The following is an 18,304-nucleotide window of genomic DNA, read 5'->3' as shown; positions in this document are numbered from 1 at the left end:
CATATCAAATTTTTTACTCTTAGGGAATATTTTGCTGATTATGTATATCCTCATTGATTTTTGTTTCAGCTCCATTAGTGAGAAGTGTGCTAAAATCGATAGTTGTGAAGTTATATTGGAGAATTTACTATAAATATTGAACTTAAAATATAATGTTAACCAATTCATCACTTTCCTGAATTTTATAAGAACCTTAGAATGCTTTAACACCAGTTACTCCATTCCTGATATTGATGCTGTTTCTCTCCAGTGATTTTATTTAATCCTGTCCTATCTTCATTTTCACAGTTTTAACTTTCTTGTTATCATTCTGTGTAATCAACTTTGTACATACTTGACCATATGTTAGATGTTTTGTTTGGAGGGGGGCCATTAGTCTTAACTTCTTTATGTGTCATTTTCATGTGATTTCTAAATTGAAATTGAAAGTGTTATTAGGTAGCACTGAATAGTCCTTCAGTGAAGATATATTGTTGTAAAACTTTCTTAAATTTTTTTTATGATAGTACATCTATTTCCTCCTTATTTTGATACAGTAGTTTTAATTCATATTTAGTTATGGGTTAATACTAGTGATAAGGGGGTTTTGTTTTTTAAGATAATCAATCCATTTTTCCATGACTGTTAATACACTCCTTTTGCTTTGAGATTTGCTAATGTATTTGGTGAGAAATTTTTTAATTATTATTTTTATGTCATATTGTGTTTTAGTTTGAGTATACATGTCCCTCTTCTTTCTGGAAAAATTTCTTCTGCCCCATTGTTTCCTGTTGTTTTCTTTTCCAACTCTGCTTTGATATGTCATACTTCTCTAGTATGTTTTTCAGTTCTTGTCTGTGTTCTGCATTCTGTGTAATCTGTTCAGAATCTGTCTTCCTGGCCACACATTTCTGTTCTTTGTAAACTGAAGTGTAAATCAATCACTGGCCTTTTGTCAACCAATATATTTTAAAATTTTATATTCTCCTTTTTTTCTAAGCATACATCTTCATTTTTTGTAGCATCTGATTTCTTACTCATATTTTTGATGCTTAAAAAAAGATGTTAAATGTACTTTTTAGAAATACCTTGTATCTGGTAGTTCGACCATTTGTTGTGTTTTAAGGTCTGATTCTGTACTTGTGCTGACTCACACTCATGGTAGCTTGTTTCCTCAAGCATTTTGTTTTTTATATTTGTGAGATCATCTTCATTGGAAATTTAATTCTGATAATCCTTTGAGGCTTAGTTTTAAGATCTAGATAAGTTAAAGGTATGTTTTATATTTTACATTCAGCGTTTTTGTACTGGGTTTTTCATGATATATTCTATATCTAAAATCAGAAAAATATAAAATTCATCTTTATTTATTCCTCTGTTATGAGTAAATGTAAATACTACATATAAGCTTTCAATCAACTTTATATTTGTAATTATTTAAAAATAGTTGAAGTCACATAATAAATAACCAGACCAAGACAGTAATTATTTAAACCAGTTCTCAAACCACATTTCCCAGCATAGAAATATAATATATTCTGTAGAGAAACCTGGTAATCATGTATATTCTTTTCTGCTTAGTGGTTTAAAATTCTTATTAGCTTAATAAAGGTTCTACATTAAAAATACACAGCTTACAATCAATCTTTGATCCATGAAATCACTTTTTTAAAAAAATATTTTTTAGTTGTAGATGGACACTATCTTTATTTATTTTTATATGGTGCTGAGGATAGAACCCAGTGCCTCACACTTGCAAGGCAAGCACTCCACCACTGAGCTACAGCCTCAGCCCCCATGAAATCACTTTTGATGGAGAATATTTTAAATATCTATAGAAATAGAAAAATGGTGGTATAGCAGAGAAATACAGGAGAAAATAAGTTGACCATCAAAATGTTGAAATGTTTTCTGATGTAGATTGAGAAAAAGAATATGTTAGGGTTTCATTATGGAAGATCATAAAGTTCCAATGGCAGACATTAAACTCTGAGATCAGTAAGGTAGGATTTGAGAAATTGTTTTCATTTCTAGAGTATTTTTATTTCTTTATCCAACTGAATGTACATAATGTATGCTATTCCTTTTGCCTGTGTTTTCCTGCACTTTCTAAAAATTTGTACAATTATTACATGCTAATTTTAAAAATAAAAACTTCAGAAAAGATATATTGTTCCTGGGACATCTTTATTTAAACAGTTTTATTATTTTTAAAATTTTTGTTACGTGGAAGACAAGAATGTATCTTTAATTATTATCAAATATTTTAAGCACAACGTAGACATGTTCACCCTTTATTTATTTATTTATTTATTTTTTTAAACTCCTGTAGGTCAGTCATTATAGTCTACTGCTATTCTCTATGAAGTTGTTCTATATTTTTGCATTTGCATTTCTATTAAAACAGTACTAAGTTTAAAAAGAACAAAATTTAGACAATAATTTTATATCAAATGAAGCAATAATTATAAAAATTTGGTAAGTTAGGTTTCACCAAGATGAAAATTTCTGCTAGCTAAATCCTAAAGTAAGCAAAAAGGACCAGACCTGGTGGCATGTGAGTAGTCCCAGCTATTTAAGAAGCTAAAACAGGAGGATCACTTGAGCCCAGGAGTTTGGGGCCAGCCTGGACAACATAACTAGACCCCATTTCTTAAAAATAAATAAATAAATGAATAAAAAATGAAAATTAAAAAGTGGAAAGGCAGTACACAAACTAGGGCAACTATTCATGAAACTTATATTTGACAATGATTTATATTATACAAAAATATCTATAAATTAGTAATAAAAGAGAAACTGAAATAAATATTGACAAAAACTTAAAAACAGACTAAAATAGCCAAATGGTGAATAGGTAGCAATGGAAATTCTCATAATTCCTAGTATTGTAATCATTTTGTAAAACTATCTGGCATTTTCTTATAAACTTAAACATACACTTTCCTATTTGCAAAAGAAATGAAAGTGCATGTCAAAGAGTAAACATGACTGCTTTTTTTTTCACAGCAGCCAAAACTGCAAACAACCCAAATGTCTATCATAAGTAGAATGGGTAAATAAATTATGATATATTCATACAGAGGAATGCTGTTCAGTAATATAAATAAATCAGTTACTGATAACACACTGTTAACTATTTAGATTAATCTTCCAAATTTTCTATAGACCCAGTGAAGCCATATATGAAATAATCTATACTTTATGATAATAAAGATAGATATTTCAAAAATCTGCAAAACAAATGTGAAAAATATCTGAACACTTATTGCTTCTAGGGAAGGCTACTTGGGCAACACAGATGGTGATAAGAGATGTGTGTCATGCAGCAAAGTACATAGCTAAGGTTTTTTCAAAGTTGTGTAGTTAATATTTGTATATTTTAATGTATATAAAAATTGCTAAAGACAAAGACTTAAAATCATTCTTGTCAGTTATGCCATAGGTGACATTATTGATGATGAAATATTTGTAGATTATTGACAGTTGTTAGAAGATGAGTGATATTTGCATTATTTATTTTGTTTGCTTTCTATATGCTTGAAACATTTTATTCCACTAAATCTTGTAAAACATGTCTGGTTTTGAGGGAATTCAAACCAGATCACATGAAAAATCACTAATGCAAGTGGCAATATTTGATCTAGAGAAGTGAAATTTTGGGAGATATGCTTAAAAATGGATTTTATTTTTAAGTGTTTACAGGGAGGTTAGCTATTTTCTGTGATTTAAGAAGACAGTCCCTTCATGTGAAAACAAATTTTAGCTCAATTTAACATGAGAATATTTAAGATCTCTCTTAGCAGATGTCAATCATGAAATATACAATATTAACTTGTAGTCAACATGTTGTACATTAGATCTTCAGAACTTCTTCATCCTCCATAACTGAAACATTTTACCATTTGATCAACATCTCCTTGGATTCATATGCTGAATCCTCATCATGACTGGGTTCATCTACTTTCTGTATAATGTAAAATACAGTAGTACTAATGAAAAATTATCCAGTGGTAGTAACATAAAGCTACAGTGTATAAAATGCAGAGAACAAAATAGTATCTTACAGGTTATTAACTTTGGAGAAAACCATAATTATAAATAGCAAAGTCAAGATATACTTGGTTATATTTGTGTAGAAATAGTTTGTAAAATGTTTTCATATGTATAATTTAATTTAACTCTCCTGTGAGAAAAGTCTATGTTATTAGGAACTCTACAAATAAAGAATTTATCATTAGAAACTCCAGATATCCTTTGTATAGAATCTGAAGTCCTCTAGGAATTAGTAGATATAAGCAAGGTCTGGAGTTAAATGTAATGGTCTGTAAAGTTTATTGCAATAGGTTATAATAACTACTGTAGGCCGGGTGTGGTGGTGCATGCCTGTAATCCCAGTGGCTCAGGAGGAAGAGACAGGAGGATTGTGATTTCAAAGCCAGCCTCAGCAAAAGTGAGGTGCTAAGCAACTCAGTGAGACCCTATCTCTAAATAAAATACAAAATAGGACTGGGGATGTGCCTAAGTGGTTGAGTGTCCCTGAGTTCAATCCCAGGTAAAAATAAAAAATAAAAAAATAACTACTGTAAGTGTAGAGAACATGTAAGATTTAAAAAATCTGTTGGAATCGCTTCTTTGTTTATAAATGTTTTGATGTCTCTATTAAGAACAGAGACAATCCTGTAGTTTGGTGTCTTGAATAAGATTTTTAAAAATTATCCTTATGAATTTTATGATGTTGCCTTTGCTTTGAATTTCTGCTCTAAGGTATGCAACAGTTAATTTTTAAAACATCCCTACCTTAGTCAGCTAGTAAGGTGGAATAGTATCAACCCTTCCTCAGCCACCCCAAGGAAACCATTTCTGGGGTGATGGAATGCCCAGATATTTAAAGAGCTTCATATTGACATGGAAGGTAAGAGAAATAAGGGCAATTTCCAGATATGGTTTATATGTTAGATAGAATAAAGGGATTGAAAAGCTTTTTGGCCACGCTCTATCTTGATACTTTATAATTTCTAACTTATTGTGATTAAATAACCCAAATAAGCTCTGCCCCAGAAAGGAAAGGCATTGCTACTTCTGGCAGAAGTCAGACAACAGACAGACTTCAAACCATACACTTTTTCCTGCAGTCCCTTACAAAGGCTGCAAAAGCACTCTAATGATTTCCCTTTTTGTGCAGATACTACAAGAGTTGTTGCTATAGTATCAGAAAATACCATAGCATTTTAAAAGATGCATCACACCCTTAGTCATTAGAGATATACAATTAAAAACCATGAGATACTATTTCCTACCCACTATTATAGTTATAAAAGCTATGAAAGACAACAGTCACACTGTAAACAAAAAAAAATACATTGTAATCCTAATTTTTATGGATATAAAATAAAAATTTGAAAAGTTTCAAGATAGAGGTTTCAAGACAGAATGCCCAAACTGCTGCTTTTCTTTGATTGACATTGGTCTGTACTATAAAAGTTAATGTATTATATGTTAGGGAGAGATACTTTGATACTTGTTTTTCTATACAAAAAAAAAATATTTTTTTTTGCAAAAGTATATGAACATTCCTTCTGAAGCATTTTATTTTCAGTAGAAACTAATATTTTCCTTCATATGCACAACACTTATTTTCATAAGTGAACTTAATTGTCATAATTGTGTAAACTATCCAACGGGAAGTCTAGTTAACATTTTTGAGTGACAGATACATCACTTACATTACTTAGTTTAATTTTCATGATACCATGAAGTTGGCATTACTAGCATTACATTTAAAAAAAAGTAAACAAAACTGGAGACTTGGAAAAATTAACTTGTACTGTTGGTAAGTAAAAAACTGGTGAGTGAACTCCACACAACAGTGAGTTGGTCTCAATGCCTATGATAAATCTGATAGAGTATGCTGCCTCTTAAGAGATATATCCCCAGAATACAAATTAAACTGAAGAATACATTTATTCACTTACAGAAATGTATAAGACAGAGTTTATAATTGTGGCTTGGATATTAGTCCCTGTTTTTTTCCACAGAATATTCTCTTTCTCTGAATGTATGATCTTTGTAAACAAGTCAACTTGTTTGTTAACTGCTGAATAAATTACTTATTGCTATGTATTTCTTGGCATTATAGTGGGTGAAACTCAGCTATCTAAATGTCTTACATTCTTACTTTCCAAAAAGTATATCTGTCAAGAACGAATGATTCCTCATTCCCTTCTAGGTTTGTAGTTTTAAACAGTCTCTGTTACTGTATCTTGACCTGGGAGAGGGAGTGGGAAATAGAGTTGAGGCACTCACCATAATCTCAATAACTACAGGGTTTTTTGAAAAGTTTTTTTTTCCTATAAATTTTAAGGCTAGATAAGTAGTATGATTATATGACTAATCCAAAAAGTCAATGATACAATTCATGGTGATGGAGTAGAGATCTGAGAGTCCTCAGATTTCTAGAGAATCCCATGCTCTTTGTATTCAGCTCTTCCTGAGTCTGAGTTACAACTTAACCATTTCTTAGTCCTTTGAACCAAAGCAGTTGACGTAGCTGTAACTTAATTTTAAAATTGATAATAAGTAATAACACATTTCTAAGTTATTGTGAACATTCACTAATAACATTTGTAAAGTTCCTTACATTGTACCTAGATATAATATCCCCACAAAATATTAAAATCTTCTAAAAACTGATTTTTAAATCTAGATGAATATGATATCCACTCTTCTAATCCACCCTTTATCCCCTCCTCCCATGCGTAAAAAGAGAGGAAGAATGAGAAAGACCAGAACTTATATCTTAGTTTAATAGTACTCTAAAAAGAATAAAGGCACATATGTTATTATAACCAAATGGAAGTGAAGTGTTACCTAACATACTACTTATATCATGCAGCTTTTAGTTATTATAGGTAATAACTATGAAGTACTGGAGCTAATTTTAGCTACTAAATAATTACCTCTTCTGGTAACATGTAAATAGAATATGAGTATTGTTGAAATGATTCATTAAAAATCTGGCAAGTTACCCAAATATAGCAGGTTTTTTGGAAGGGTTTTGTGGTACTACTTCGTGTAAAGCACTATTTAACAGTGCCTTGTGTTTAAAATAATGAATGAGAAAAGCCACTAACCTAATTGTATTTTTTTCCCAAGCAGATCCATTAATTCATTTCAGGCATATTTTAAGTAGAATGTTTGTTTCAAACGATAATTTCGGGTTTATTTTTGTGCAAGCAGGCTTGAATGCTGTCCTCTATATAGCATAGCGTCAGAATTAAGAATTGTCATTCAAAATGAATTTTATAAAAATTGTCATTTTAGCTAATGTATCCTCTTTGTATTTAGTTCTTGTTGGATGACTGAGGAAACTTGGCCCACTTGTAATTAATTACTTAATGACTGCATTAATGTGCCTTGCTGTCATAATAGATTTTTTTATTTTAAGGAAAAATTAATTTCAGAGTTATTTTTGATGAAGGCTTCATTCTGTGTCTTGATTCAGTGATTTAACTTTTTTGTTTTAATTAGTTATATATGACAGAATCATTTAAGCACTTTGATATACATAGATGGGATATAATTTCTCACTTTTCTGATTATACATGTTGTAGAATCATATTGGTCATGCATATATATATATATATATATATATATATATATATATATATATATATATATATAGTTTGTTTCATTCTAATAACCTTCCTATCCCTATGTCCCCTTTCCTTTCCTCCCTTCACTCTCCTCTACCTAATCTAAGGTAACTCTGTTCTTCCCTAGTGCCCCTCCCATTGTGAATTAGCATCCGCATTTTTATTTGTTCTATTTGTTATATTATCCCCTCTATAAACCTAAATTGACTATTATTAATTTCATGAGATTCATATTTTTCATATTAAGTTTAATTATTTTCCTGATATATCTGTTCATTTTCTCATGTGTGTGTTTAAGATAGATTAAGTATTATTTGTGGTCCTATGAAATTTTTTGTGCATATAGACCTACTTAGAATACAAAATTAAAGTCTCAGGTATTATTACTTATACAGAATACTCATTTGTTTTTCAGCTGCATTTTATAAATTCACATGGTAGTAATTTCTCAGAATCATGTCATGATTTGTATCACAGTTTAGATTTGCTTTTTAAGGAAAAACCACATCTTTCATGTGATTTTTATTACTCTTGAAAACTTAAATGAAAAGTAACATTACAATTAAAAACAAGAAAAACAGACTATCTTAAATAGACATGGACTATTTATTCACTGTTAAAAAGTGCTTTAAATGTTTCAAACCAAAACAACTTTGAAAGACATAAATCTGTTTTAAAATGTGGAATATCAAAATGAGTTTATGTTTAAAGGGTGTTTTGATGTTTCTACCTACAAAATCTGAAAAAAATATTTTATTTGCTGCATTAACTTAATGAGAAATATAAGTGAATAGCAATATTTAGTTTTGTATTTATATCAGAGCATTGATTCAGAACAGTATATGGCTTATCTTTATTCAAGATATTGAAGGCTATAAGTCTAATTTTCTTAGAAAGCTGAATTCAGACTCCAAGCACTTAGTCCAAGATAACTGCCCAATAGTTCTATGCTTTTTTAATTAGCATATTATAATAAAAGTAGATACTTGGGCTGCACGCGGTTGCTCACGCCTGTAAATCCCAACAGCTTTGCAGGCTGAGGCAGGAGGATCACAAATTCAAAGCCAACCTCAGCAGTGGTGAGGCACTAAGCAACTCAGTGAGATTCTGTCTGTAAATAAAATACACAAAAGGCTGGGGATGTGGCTCCGTGGTTAAGTGCCCTTGAGTTCAATCCCGGCACTTCCACCCCGCAAATGTTGACATCATATTGTTGGGATGACTTCATAGATTAATTTTGTGAAACTGGTTAAATCTTGGGACAAGAACTATTAATAAATCTTTCAGTCTTCTCCACAGTGCTTTACTAGAAATAAATAATATAGTATAATAGTTGCTCATTACGCAAACAGTTTTTCTCAGTTACAATCTGATCACTTTTGTTGCTACAAGATAATAATCATTTTAGGGAAATATTCTTCCAAATTTAATTTTGGAAAAAGATATTTTATCACTTTCTGATTAACTTTCTAATTTAGAGTATTTTTTCCTAAATTAGATTACTGAACTTGTTGTTTACCGAACTTGGGGGCTAAAAAATATATTTAGGCTGATTGCAGAAAGGTGAATTCACTGTCTTGGGTTCCTCCACCTCCATTTTAAGCATATTTCCACTTGTTTCCTCTAGTAACTACTTCAGTGCTTCTGGGCAAATAAATTTTATCAGCTGTTTTTCTTCTTGATATATTATCTGTATCAGAGTCACAATCATAATTCAGTTATTTTTTCCTTTTAGCATCAGAGGCTCCTTGAAATGCTAGATACAGAGAAAGATCTGTTTAAAGAAAAAATAAAGGAAGCTTTGATTCAGCAATCTCAAGAACAGAAGGTAATATTTTAAGTGTGCTCAGAGTATGGAAAGAATGTATTTTATTACTTCAAATAATTCATTTAGGTTCTTTCTCACTATCATCATTTACAGGAAATACTAGAAAAATGTTTGGAGGAAGAAAGGCAAAAAAATAAAGAGGCATTGGTGTCTGCTGCAAAGGTATTTTCATCTGTAATAATGGGTTTCTTTTCTCTATAAATAAGTGGAGTTGAAAACTATTCATTAATTCTTTAAGTCTACTTATTATAATGTTTCATTCAAAAAATGTTTCTTTCCTCTTAAACTCGGGATATGACTTTTTACATTTTTGTTAAATTCATATTACATAAGATCCTGATGGCACCAAAATGCTTTTAAATATATGTTGTTAATTACATATTAAAATGAACATATGTTAGAACACTAATATCCACCTGGTAGGATACAGAGCATGTATCGGTGTTTGTGTGGGTTAATATACATGTATATTAATATTAATATTAATATGCATGTATATTAATATTAATATTAATATACATGTATATTAATATACATGTATATTAACAAATGTGTTTATAATACTAACTTTGAAGTTTTGGATTTTAAATTAAATTTAGTTAATAGATACTGAATGACTCTTACGTGCATGTGCATACTACTATGCCAAGGTTGCAAATCTAAAGATGACTGATTTTGTCATAAAGAATTTTAACCCATTAAGAAAAAATATATTACTTATATGCTAATAAGGCAAGGAGGAACTAATTAAACTACGGGGAACATGTAGATGGTATGTTCATGTCATAGAAGTTTTTAAACAATAAATTACTTTTGAAATGTCCCTTTAAAGGGTGGCTAGCATCCTGAACTGAGTTTGATTTCATAAATATGGAAGACATGTTGAATTTTTTTTAGCACAAGTATGACATTAATTTGGGGGAAATTTGGGAAATCACAAGCTTGAAGTAGGGAAGGAATTAATGGAATACATCTAAAGTCAGGGTTAGAGAGAGTGTTAAAAATAGACTAAGAGTAGATTGGAAATTAAGGAAATAGACTAATTCTAGAAAGAGAAGATAAAATCAACATACGTTTGGTGTGGATAACAAAGAAGACCAGGTTCTAAACTCCCAGAGCATGGATTAGAGAACAAAATAGAAAGCTCTAACTTTGAAATGGACTGTGAAGTAGTGAAAATTAAAATTAAAATCTGGAAAATTTGAATCTGTTTTCCAGTACTTCAAGACTTTTATGATTAGATAGATAATATTAACAAATGTTATTTTCCTGTTATATATAAAGAAATGTGTCGATCAATATTTTTTAAATAACACATTTGAAAATCATGTGTTGATAAAGAATTCATTCAAAGTATAAGAAAGAATTGTAATATAACAGTATGAAAAAATTCTGGTATGAAATAATCAAGAACATCTGTAGTTACCTAAACTAACTAAATATTTCTCCCTCTGGCTTTTTAACCATCTATTTTTACAAGACTGAATTTTCCTTATGTACTTTAACCAAAACCTATCATTACAGATTTAATACAGAAGGAAGGTAGGAGAATCTAGCAGTCTTCTACTAAGTCAGATATTAAAAAGATTAAAGAAGTTTACAAACAACATTCTTCTCACTTTTTAAATTTTGGAAACAGTAGTTTTTAATTTTAAATGAATTTCAATATCTATATCTATATATATCTAGATATATAGATATATCTCCAGCATAAACAAAACCTCTTGATACACTCAATAACTTTTCAGTTATTGAGTAAAGGAGTTTTACGACCAGTTTGAAATCTGCTACTCTAAACAAAGGCTTGACTTCTTTGAAGTATACAAATGCCTGGGAAATAAGTAGGGATTTTAATAAGTAGGAATAAAAAAGAACAATATGATTTTATGTAACTGTTTAATAAGAATAAAAATAGCAAGTGAGAATTAAACTGTATAAGATCAAATTATGTTTTGGGTTAACCAGGTCAGTCATGGAAATATTTTTGTTTTGGTCATTATTTGTTTGGAAGCTTGAGAAAGAAGCAGTGAAGGAGATAGTTATGAAAGCAGTAGAAGAAGAACGAAAAAATTTGGAAAAAGCCCATGCTGAAGAAAGGGAATTATGGAAGACAGAACATGCAAAAGATCAAGAAAAAGTATCCCAGGCAATTCAAACAGCTATACAAGAACAAAGAAAAATAAGTCAGGTTAGTAAAATAAACTTTTTGAAAACATTTTTTTTCTTATTTTTCTCTAAATAAAGTAGCCTTACTATTATTTTGTCTTACTTGAAATTACCTTAGTAGACTCAGCAGTGTTTAGTTTTTTTTATATTAATGTTTAAAACTAGTAATTTTTAATATTTTAATGTTCCTTTTCTTTCTTCTATTAAACATTTTGTAATGTATTTTATCTTTTATTCTATTTTCACAAGTCGGATCTACCTTTACATTGCAACTATAGTAAAATTCTAAGATTTTTTATTTTTGTTCTTTCTTTTTTTCCTCTCACACACATAATCAATACAAAGTAATATATTTATATAGAAACCAGTTTGATTCAAATAATTTATAAGTCTAATTGTACATCTATGTACCTTTAATTGTTAACAATAATTAATAAAACCTCAAAAATATACTCTGTGTCTCATAAAGGACATACACAGATACAAGCATGTCCTATATACAAAGTAACATTTTAGCCCTTGTGTGAACAAGTAAAAACCTGACCTAAATTTCATTTTCCATAATTGAATTTGTATGGTTCTATTTTACCTCCATTTAGTCTTTTCTTTGTGTGGGCAGAGATACTTGAACAAATCATCCCTTAAGCAAATATATAAAAGCAAATGATAACTTTCATGGATGCCTTACTTTTGTAGCATTAAATTGTTATAAATGTATAAATATGTTGTTATAAATGTAACCAAAGTGCTTACCCTTTCAAAACAATCAACCTAATAAATTTTTTAAGACTAGTCTTCATGAAGCCCTAAAAATTTCATGTTTCCAATATCCAGGACTATGTTAGTTTTTTTTTTTTGAGGATGCCAGTTAAATTCATTCTCAAGAACACATGCTAACTATCTGTAGTTCTATAGGTTATATTTATAGTGAGATAACAATAGTGTAATCACAGATCTTTTTGTTTGTTTATTTTTCATTAAACTAATAATTACCTTCTGATTCTTACTGTAACCTCTTATTAGTATCAACGAATATATATTGAGTATCCAATTGTTCATCTTTTCAGTTTGAAATTTCATGCCAGCAAGGGAAAGATTATTGTTTATTTTTCCTTATTTGGTAGAGTTTATCTAAAATATATATTTTGGACTATAGTTCACTTCTTCAACCTCACATAGATGTAGGCCATTGTTCACCATGAAATTGAGCAAGAGGGCATGAGTGAATCAGCACATATTCATCATTCAAATAAAAATACATGTGTAAAGAGCATACTTCTCCTTTGGTTTGTCAGCAGTCTGCAAGACAAACTGTAATATATATAATAAACTTTAAAATCTGTCCCATGTAGTTTCAGAGTATTGTGAAGATAATCCAAGCATGTTACAATACATTGTGTTTATTTTCTTAGAAATGCTTGAAGGTTTTGCTAGAGATATGTGTGTGTGTGTGTGTGTGTGTGTGTTTTGTATTTGTGTTTAATTGCCATGTAGCTAAAAGAATTGCACAGGAAATATCTATCAGAAAGAACAGTGTTGTTGGGGGGCTAAGCTATAGCTCAGTGGTAGAGCACTTGCCTAGCATGTGTGAGGCACTGCGTTTGATCCTTAGCACCACATAAAAATGAAACAAATAAAATAAAAGCATGCTGTCCATCTACAACTACAAAAAAATTAATAAAAATAAAGAATTATTGTTAAAAAAGAAAGAACAATATTGTAACTTTAAGGTTTTCAAAAGTAAAGTGGTATATCAAATGCAGTCAAAGTCATCTGTAAATAGATTCTTATTTTCATATGATTTTACTACAACCAAACAACTGTCATTCCAATAGCCCTTTAAAACTTCATGGTCCTGTCCTAGGAAATTGACAAATAAATAAATTCCTTTTTTTCTTGGGAGCCAGCTGAACCTCAAATCTGTTCTATTTGAACCAACAGGATAATCAAGTAAGTGGCTGTGGTCAAATTTATTCTTTGCTGTTCTACATAATTGAAATGATTACCTGCTGCATTCCAGGCACAGTTCTTATTTCTGTTATGGACAAAGAAATTTTCAAGATTACCATCTTGTAAAGAAGATGGATAGGAAACTAATAAATGTATAATATAATGCCAAGTGACTATTAGTGTCCTGAAAATAAAGCTGTATAAGTAGCTAGAGAGTGAGGGTAGTCAGGTGAGAGCTCTTTATGGAGCCAGCATTTAAACTTAGACCCGCATAGGTTGAAGAATTCACCTTGTGGATGGCTAGGGAAAGAGTGTGTCAGGCAGGAGGAAAGTTTTCAAGGCACAGCAAAGCTTCAGAGGCAGAAAGATATTTGGTGTAATTAAAACTGTATAGTATTGTTTTGGGTATATATAGTCAAAAGGACTAATGAAACAGGATAGAATTCAGAAATTATGCAACTTTTCTATAAGTTCTGTAAGATTCTGATAGTCTTTGAAAGAAAACTCTAAGCAGGACTGCTGGAATGGTGAAATTAGAACCTCCACAAATTAGCTTTTTCATAAAGGTAGTGAAAACACTAGCAAAATTTTTCAAAATAAACTTTTTTAGCACTCTGGATACTAACCAAAGACTTTTAACAATCCAAGCATTTATTCAAAACAAATGATTAAATTGTATTAAGAACAGTCAACCTTGTGAAGTTTTTTTTTTTTAATTTTTTTATTGTTGGTTGTTCAAAACATTACAAATTTCTTGATATATCATATTTCACACTTTGAAGTTTTAACTTGCTCTATTCCCATCCTCCTCTCCCCAGCTGCAAAAAAGCTTGAAAATCTTATAACTAGACAGCCACACTGTAGGGCAAGCCCAAAGTGGATATAGTTAGGCTTCCTTGATGAGACTTCAAGTGGGCTGTGATTTTAGTATGTAGCCAAGGTCCTGAACACCCTGATTTGGCGTATGTATTTGTCCTCATAAACATTCGCTTGTGAGCATGCACCCACTTAAGTAATCTGTTGGCAATGTGCCTTCTCCGTCTGAACTGCATATAAAAATGGCCAATGGTAATGGAGGAGGAGGCTAAATGGAAGTGGCTGGGGCAGAAATTAAGCTAATGCTACAGGCTAGGGGTTGCTGCCACCTCTAAATAACAAATATCTACTATCCCAACTGTGTCTTGCATCTTCTTCAAGCTGCTGGGATCCTGAATCTGTTTTCCTGGGTCTGAGCCTCCACCTGACACACACTGTGAAAACCCATGATATAGAAGCCACTGAAGGAGTAAGATAAAATTTGAAACTAAACAGGAGGCATGTCCCTAGATATTTGTTACTATTTGACCTGATAGCTTCCTGCCAAGTCCTGACTTTCAGGGCTTTCAGATAAACAAACTGTTTATCTTCTCAGCTGCCTTGGACTGAAATATTAGTTGGGGCAAACAAGAGAATGGCAATAAACAAACAAACAAGAAGAAAATGTTTACCGTAGTTGGTTTTAAAAAGCTCTGACTTTGGGGGCTGGGCCTGTAAGTCAGTGGTTTTGCATTTGCTACCATGCACAAGGCCTGAATTCAGTCCTCAGCACCGCCAAAAAAAAAAAAAGTAACAAAACAAAACCTCTGACTTTTTAAGTTACTCCTGGAGTTCTTAAAGGTCACATACCTGCCCTAAGAAGACCTGAAAAGACTCTAATCTCTAGCTGACCTTGAATTGTACACAAGCAGAAAAGTGAAGGCTATGGTAGAATTGTAAACTGGCAGCTTTGATATTGCGTCCCACACCTGAGCCCCTTGAAAAAGGGTGGAAGACTTTTCAATTCAAGGTATTTAAGGAAATCTCTGTCCAATCATTAGAAGACTACTAAATAACTCCTGTAAGAGACTTCAGAAGCTGTATGTGACAGTACATACAGATTTAGTCTAACAAAGTTACTACATTAAATGTTCCTAAACAAATAGCAACAATAATCATATTTAAAAGCAGCAACAACAATTTTGGAGGGATTTCTCATGTTGCTACTTATTACATTATTTTAAATGTCCAGTTCCTATAAAGAGAAAAAGAACTATTAGATTTAAAAATCAGGAAAATATGATCCATACATAGGATAAAGAAATGTAGCAAAGTTAAAACTACTTAGGTATTGGACTTAATAGACAAAGTCTTTAAATGTGCCATTAGAATTCTATTCAAAGAACTAAAGAAAACCATGCCTCTAGATTTATAATATCTCATATATTTTGAGTATTGTAGGCTCATTGAAATTAGCATCAGAATTTTTTGAAGGACTGCTTCATTAATTTTTAAAAAGAGTGTTCATTTTGCTGTAAATGCAAGGGGGAATACATAGGTGCACATTTACTTCTTATCCTACTGTTACCTGTGAGTACATACCATTTTGTTGGGGAAATAAATTCTCTGTTTTGCGCTCTCCACATTTATAGTTCTCTTACAGCCTATTCAATTCATGTACTTATTTTATTCACTAATTTGCATACTCATCTGAGAGTTGCAAGTTTCTCATCCATATTTATACACAGGAGACCCTAGTATAGGGTCTTCAGGAGGTAATTTTGCTGTGTATTTTTTGTAATATAAAATCATCAGCAGATAAATCCTATTAAAATTCCTCAGCAGGTGTTATTATATCTACAACTTATTGTGATTCATTACTTCTGGAAAGTTTGATTCTACTATATTTTCATACATTAGCTCTTCCTGGGCCACCAATTATTTATTTATATACATATATTTTCACTGTTTTCTCTAAGATACTTAATAATTTAAGAATTATTAATCATTTATTAATTTAAAATTGATTTTTCTGTCATGCTTATGGCTAATGTCTTCTACTTTCCAACTTATTAATTCACTCTCTAGTTTGCTTTTTAAATCTATTTATTGTATTCTTAATTTTAGTTAATTAAACTTCTAGATAATTTTCTGTCTCATTTTTTAAATTTTTTGTTTTTAATCACATATGTTACTTTGTTTCCTTCCACTGCTTAATGTCAGAATAGGCAAATGTCATCAAGGTAAATAGACTTTGAATGGCTGGGTGCTATAATCTGAGTATTTGTGTCCTCTCAGAGTTAATGTGTTGTGATCCTAATTCTCTTTTATGGAAGGTGATTAGGTTATGAGGCTTCTGTGTTCATGAATGGGATGTCCTTTTAAGGGACTTAAGAGAGCTAGGAGAACCCTTATACTGTGTGAAGCCACAGTGAGAATACACCAGGTATGAGAACATTGAAAACCCCACTAGACATCAAATTTGCTGGCCCGTTACCACTGATGTCCTAGTCTCTAAAACTATCAAAAATAAGTTTCAATTGCTTACAAGATTTTCAATGCTTGCTTAAGGTATTTTACTACAGTAGCCCAAAAAAAAGACACTGAATTTACTTTCTTGTTTTGTTCCCCTGATCTCAAATCAATATATTTTTGTACAAAATAAAATTCTTAATTATATTAAAACATTTTTAATTTCATTTTTGTTTTAGTTACTTTCTATAGTTTCCCAAGCAAGGCTGTTTGTGTTAATTATATAATAAACCAGTACTAGAAGTCTTACCATTACCATTGCGTAGAACAAAGCTAGTTATTCCAATTTATCATAACACAAAAGAGAAAGAAATGTAAAATGAGATAGATGGGATAGTGTTTTGAATTATTTTGTTGTTATCAAATTTTTACTGCATTATTTCTTGTTGAAAAGTGCATTTGTTTGGGATTTCAACTTTGGAAAGGTAGTGTTAAGGACTTATTGTGACTTGTGTAAATGAAATTGCTGGCATCTTAAACCATCTCATATCTAGCATGTTTCAGGTTTTGTTCATAGTTAGAACCATGACATTTGGAACATGGTATATCTTCCACTTAACAAATTGAAAGATTTTTTTTTTGATAAACATTGTTTATGAAGCTACAGTGCTCAAGTATGAAATTACAAGACAGCCAAACTTTCTTCTTTTTCCTTATATATTCAAGGCATGTATTTGATTTGATGTTTATATGCTATGTAATGAAGTTATCACAATCAAATTATTGAACATATACATCAGTATCTGTGCTGTATGTTCAGTTCCCTAGAATCTGATCATCTTCTAACTGAAAGCTTGTAACTTTAATTAACATATTTGCATTTCTGCCACCCCAGCCCTCAGCAACCACTATTCTGTTATTTTTGTTAGTTTGATTTTTTTTTAATTCCATGTAGAAGTGAGATCATACAATATTTTTCTTTGTGTCTGTCTTATTTCACTTAGCATAATGTTCTTCATGTTCTCATAAGTGGCAGAAACTCCTTTTTTATTGCTAAATAAAAGTATTGGGTAGATGGGATGAGGTATTTCCTTCATTTATTCATCCATTCGTGAACACTAATATTGGTTCCATATCTTGTCTATTATGAACAGTGCTGCAGTGAACAGGAGGTACATATATCTAAGATACTAATTTCCTTTGATTATATACCCAGAAAAATGGAGCTTTGGGATCATATGGTAGCTGGATTTATTTATTTGTTTGTTTGTTTATTTCTTTCTTGAGGAACTTTCTTACTGATTTCCATAGTGGCTGAACAAATTTACATTCCCACCTACAGTGCACAAACATTCCCTTTTATCTACTTCCTTGCATATACTTATCATTTGTCTTAAAGTAGTCAGCCTATTAGATATGAGTTGGTATCTCATTGGACTTTGAATTTACATTTTTTCTG

General features: G+C 30.9%; 1 protein-coding gene across 2 annotated transcripts in view; it reads left to right on the top strand.

The window, feature by feature from the left end:
* Window positions 1-18,304, top strand: part of Ccdc91 (coiled-coil domain containing 91) — a 351,748-nt gene that overhangs the window by 225,550 nt on the left and 107,894 nt on the right. For both annotated transcript variants that reach the window (XM_027934258.3, XM_071610023.1), the window contains 3 exons: window positions 9,370-9,462; window positions 9,556-9,624; window positions 11,474-11,650. In XM_027934258.3, coding sequence (XP_027790059.1) covers window positions 9,370-9,462; window positions 9,556-9,624; window positions 11,474-11,650 — 339 coding nt within the window. The remainder of the gene's footprint in view (window positions 1-9,369; window positions 9,463-9,555; window positions 9,625-11,473; window positions 11,651-18,304) is intronic.

Source organism: Marmota flaviventris, chromosome 3, assembly GCF_047511675.1.
Source record: "Marmota flaviventris isolate mMarFla1 chromosome 3, mMarFla1.hap1, whole genome shotgun sequence".
Taxonomy (NCBI): Eukaryota; Metazoa; Chordata; class Mammalia; order Rodentia; family Sciuridae; genus Marmota; species Marmota flaviventris.
Note: the sequence above shows the minus strand (reverse complement) of the source record. Positions and strands in the feature narration are given on the sequence as shown.